Below are 5,051 nucleotides of genomic sequence, written 5' to 3'. Positions count from 1 at the left end.
ACTATTCCAAACCCCATGGGACTGTAGAATAAGCACTGAGCTCCATGGGATCTACACAGCCTGGGGCCAGGGGCTGTGCTCAGACTTCATTCCCCCTTCTAGAGTCCCTTCCTGCTCCTCCTGACCAAAGAGAAACAGGGGATCCATGGCTGCTGGGCCTGTCAGCTTGCACATCACCATGTACATCATATCTCCTGGAGAGCTCAGGGTGGATTTTCTTTGCAGTAGGTGATGGTTAGTACAGAGACCCACAGTTGGTCCATGTGCAGCAGCACACAAGAGAAGGTGGAACACTCAGGTCTAATGGGACATCTCTGTCATACCCCTTGCTCTCAGTCATAGGGGCCATGAGGTTGACTGGTGGAAGCTTCTTAAAGCCAGGGGAACTGGTTATCTGTTCTGAAATATTATTTGCTAGACCTGAAAAGGGGAAACCTCAGTTTCAGGGCCATAGATGCAGCCCTAGTGAAATTCTGATACCTGTTACTGCAGCATGGGCTCACAATTCAGTGTGCTGGAGACATCATAGAGACTCAAAAGGAAACTCGCAAGTACCTGCAGCAGGCAAGGTCCCTGGATCACTCACATTCCCAGAGACTGAATATAGACTAAGGATTGCAAGGGTAGGAGAGCCTGGTATTGAGACAACACCATGGAGCAAGTTTGGGGCTGTACACCTAGGCCATAGCTTTCCATCTCACTAAGATGGACTTTGTTTATTTGGACCTGCAGCTTCACATACGCAAAGAAGAAGTACAACTTTTCTATGCACTGACTGACTGTTCCAGAACATTGCTAGAGGCTCAACCTTGTTTACAAATTAGAGCTGCTATGAAGCAAAGGTCTCCGAAATCTTGATTACTGAGGGTTCTCCAAGGCAGGTGACAAAATGGAGGGAGAAGGCATATTATTCAAGATCTCTGAGTAGGCAATGGTGAGACTATATGCTCCCTGAGCTGGATTGGAAGAAATGAGGCAGAAACCCCCTTGTGGCCTGGATGGATGGATTCTCCTCTCCCTCTCAAGCATCAGGACTCTGGCCAGTGTGGCTCCTAGTGCCCTGGATGTCCACAGAGAGAGTGCAAACCACACATCATGTACCCCTTCCTCCCACTGTCAAAGTTTCCTCCTGGATCTAGGGTGGGACTTACTGGAGTGTGGGTGTGAACAGCCATGACTAGAAACACAGTGTCCTGTGCTGGGGACTTGCCCCACCTGACATTATAAAAATATATTCCACAGAGATGAAGTGATCTGACAAGGCCATGATGAGGGGGCAGAGAACCATGTGGGGTCAGCAAGAAGTAGCATAGCACCTGGAAATCTTCCTCACTTGTCATGGCACAGTGACCACAGCTTGCCAGGGTCACCTCCTGCCATAAGTGCCATTTCTGGAATAGGCTACTGTGGTTCAAATACTTTCACCCACATTTTAGTAACCTCAAAAACAAGGAAACCAACATGCTTATAATCCACCTCTTTATTGCTGAGATACTTTCATGGAAGAAAAGAATGTCACGGCCAGTATGGGTGGCTGAGACATTGGGGGCAGGGCCAGGTTCCAGGTCATCTGGCTCTGGACAGAGGTGGCACTCATGTGCTGCTCCAAAATCTTCAGGGATCGTTGTTCTCGGGACCAGATGATGCATCAATCAGCACCACCAGTCTAGTGCTTTTCCTGAAAATGACTCTCCTGTTCCTAAACCAATTCTAGAAAGAGAAGAAAGAGTTGCTTTAGTACACTGAACTGTACCACCACTGAAGAACACATCCTGTAACTATGTATACTGGCTCAATTTTAATAATATTTTAGAACATATATGGAACCCATCCCTGGGCCAGTGTGTGCTAGGTATGTGCTCCAGGACAGAGCTACTCCCCTAGAAAAGCACCACATTTCTGATTGCCCAGAACTGTTTATCTATCTAACCCCAAGAATGGTTGAAGACGTACCTCAAGGGTGTACTGATAGTTCAGAATTTTGGAAGCAACAGGTTTCATTCTCATTGAAACAGTCAAAACACCCCCATGAACCCCCTGATGACATGGACCACCACCCCCAGTCCTTCAGATATGGGACAGACCCAGAATATTGCCCTTCTCTGCATCAACTGATATTTTTAATGCATTCTTCCAGGAAAGGATGCAGATCTAGCAGCTTGTGTGTTGTTCCTGGTCTTTGCTGTGTGTGGAAAAGTATGAAAAAGAGTTCTTTTGGAACCAGGGAAAACTATCTCAAGGCCCAAAGCTGTCTGTGAAAGGATCCATGGTGATAGCCTTTTGTGAGTACCCAGAATGCACATTTTATGAGAGAAAGGGCACTTCTTCCTGTTCTATGCTTCCTCCCTAGCCTCCAAGCATACTATCTATAGGCCTTTTCCCTTGAGGGCATGTGGTCTGGAAAAGCCAGGGCTGATTGTAATGCTGAGCAGAGTTCACATATATAACTAACAAAAGACAGGTAAAAGATCTATGGGCCCTTTGAGGTTCCTGGTCCCAGTATTGATTCAGAACTAAGGCAGGAATATGACATTTACAAAGCAGAGCAAGAAGTCTGAGAAAAAGTTTTCTGAGACGCGCAGAGTGAAAGAATTGAAAGTGGACAAGAACATGGTCTCTTCACTTAGGTGAGGCATGCAGGCTGCACAGCCTTCAGAAGGTCATGGAGAACACGCTATGTCCTCCAAGGGACAGACAATGCACCTTGGCATCTTATGTTTTCTGGTGTCCAGGTTAGCATTTGCTGCCAACCTTGAGCCTAGCCTGGTTGTGGACTGGTCTGGAGTTCAGCAGATGCATCTCCAGGGTCCAATGCTGCTCCTATACTTCTCTTCTAGAGAACAACATCACAAGATATGGAGCCCTCCCAAAATATTATTTTTTTTAGAATACTGACCAGCACATAGACTTCAGGTACACCTATAGATCTTGCAAGATCCTTCCTAAAGTGAAAAGATTCCAACATTTAGGCTTTATGGTGGAAATAAAGTGTATCAGGACATGTTCTGTTTGCTTTTAAATGTTTTGTGTCCACACTTGTGTATGCACACACGTGTACACACACACACACACACACACACACACACACACACACACACACACACAGACTATTCTGTATACCTACTTTGAGAATTACTTCAGTAACAGGTTTCTTTCAGGGACCAAATTTAAGGGCAATCCCCCAAACACAGGAATGTCATCTATATACTTAACATGTAAAGCTTCATTAAGAGAGCCTCCACGATGAAAAGTGTTAGTCAAATTTTCATCTGAGGTGGAATCCCTCCTGCATTTTCCCAGCCACACCTCAGGATTCTCACTCAAACTTACAGAGACTCATTAAGAACAAGCATTGTCTCAATTTCCCACTCATGTGCCACTTAAAAGGCAACAGAACACAATCTTTCCAATTAAACTAGGGCCCATCCCCCTACTCCAGAATCCAATTTGCTGGAGGGTGCAGACATGGTGGCTTTGTTTCTAGAGGAAATCAGGGGTTCAGGGAGCACCAAAGGACAGCCTGGATGCACTGCCTAAAAACCAGGTGCCTAACAGGGCATTCTGCTTACCTTGCTCGAAAGGTAGGGTAGCGAGTCTCTTGGAAAAGACGCTCCAGTGCCTGCAGCTGAGACTGGGTGAATCTGGTGTAGCGCTGTAAAGGTAGCCTGTCCCCAGCCTGGAGACTGTTGGTGCCCTCAGGCATTGCTGCCTCTTGCTGAGGCTGCTGTTGAACACTGCTGCCATGGCCAGCTTCCGCGTGGATCCCCTTATCCATAGGACCAGAACTACCATCGCCAGCACGTTTTCCTTCCATTTCTTCTTCGTTTTCTCCCTCCTCTACTACTCTTGTGGCTTTCTGAGCAAGACTGGACTGAGCAAGCTCTTCTTGAGCAGGCTTGCTTGGAGCAAGTTTACCCAAAGCAAGTTTGCCCTGATTAAGCTCACCCTGAGCAAGCTCACTCTGTAAAAGCCCTTTCTTTCCTCCTTTCTCTCCAGCCTTCAGGACCACTGCATTCCGACCTGCAAGAGAGAAAAACACACAGATAAAGATCTGAGCATCATGGCCGATGGATCACTGGAAAGCCTGGAGAGGGTTCACAGGAAGATCGGGGTAACTGAAGCACCTGGCCACTGGCCTTTTCAAAAGATATGCTTCCCGGACTTTGCCCAAGTCCAGTCAAAACTATTTTACTGACCATGTTGTTCCTGGTACTCATCAGCTCCTGGACCCAGCATCCTGTTCAAACTGTGGCAGCAGCTCTGAAGAGTTTCCATACCGGGAATCTTTCGATCAGACCCGAGTTCCGTAGTTGTAAAAGCCGCGTCCTCACTATCTGGCGCCAGACTTACAGCTCTGATGCCTGACCCGGAAGGCTTGCCTTCTGGAGACTCAACCTAATTACAATGTGTCCAATCACAGATTCTGGATTGCACAGGCTCAGTAGCTATGGGCTTGTCCTCTGAGGTGCCTAGCCTGAAGCATGTTAGGGCTGAAAGAGCAGGGAGTACTTTAAAAAATGCAGTGAGTGTGTGTCGTGGGGGTGCGGAACCTGTGGCTCTGGTTTGCTGCTCAGCTGACACCTCTAGTTTTGGGTAAGGATGGACTGTTCAAATTCAGTCACAGGGAGTAACACAAAGACCTTCTCAAACTCAGCAGGCCCTTGAGCCCAGGTAAATCATTTTATTAAATTATGGAAAAGTCCTTCAAACAAAATAACCCAATCTTGGATGTGCTGTCTTGAAGAGCCCTGTATGATGGCAAATATGTGGGTAGGCCAGGGCAAGATCCTCCTGAGAGACTGTTCTCCCAACAGAGCTGAATTCCGCTGGTATTCACAAGCTCATTCTGATGGTGGAGAACTTGCTCTACCTAGCTGTGCTTGACCAAGGTCCTAGGGTGACCCAGATACCTGAGGACATCAAAGATCAACCCTGGGCACTGGCTCCAAACCTGTCTCACAGCTGTGAAGGTGATAGACAGGAGGAGTAAGCAATTCTGGATTCAGCTCTACAAAGAATAATTGCAGGAAAGGACAGAACTGAGGAAAAGT

General features: G+C 47.1%; 1 protein-coding gene across 2 annotated transcripts; it reads right to left on the bottom strand.

Moving 5' to 3' along the window:
• Nucleotides 1–1,462: 1,462 nt before the first annotated feature.
• LOC121825600 (paired mesoderm homeobox protein 2-like) lies at nucleotides 1,463–4,370 on the bottom strand. 2 transcript variants are annotated; one of them, XM_042268656.2, is made up of 4 exons: nucleotides 4,197–4,370; nucleotides 3,570–4,020; nucleotides 2,897–2,942; nucleotides 1,463–1,710 (listed from the first exon to the last, which is right to left on the bottom strand). In XM_042268656.2, the coding sequence occupies exons 1-4, from the start codon at nucleotides 4,273–4,275 to the stop codon at nucleotides 1,615–1,617; spliced, it is 672 nt and encodes a 223-aa protein (XP_042124590.1). In that variant the 5' UTR covers nucleotides 4,276–4,370; the 3' UTR covers nucleotides 1,463–1,614. The 2 variants fall into 2 exon arrangements, with proteins under 2 accessions (XP_042124590.1, XP_076417750.1); XM_076561635.1 differs by lacking the exon at nucleotides 2,897–2,942 and having other exon boundaries at nucleotides 1,623–1,710.
• Between the last annotated feature and the right edge of the window lie 681 nt (nucleotides 4,371–5,051).

The sequence above is a fragment of the Peromyscus maniculatus genome, chromosome X (genome assembly GCF_049852395.1).
Source record: "Peromyscus maniculatus bairdii isolate BWxNUB_F1_BW_parent chromosome X, HU_Pman_BW_mat_3.1, whole genome shotgun sequence".
NCBI classification, from domain to species: Eukaryota; Metazoa; Chordata; class Mammalia; order Rodentia; family Cricetidae; genus Peromyscus; species Peromyscus maniculatus.
This window is presented reverse-complemented; position numbering and strand designations above follow the sequence as displayed.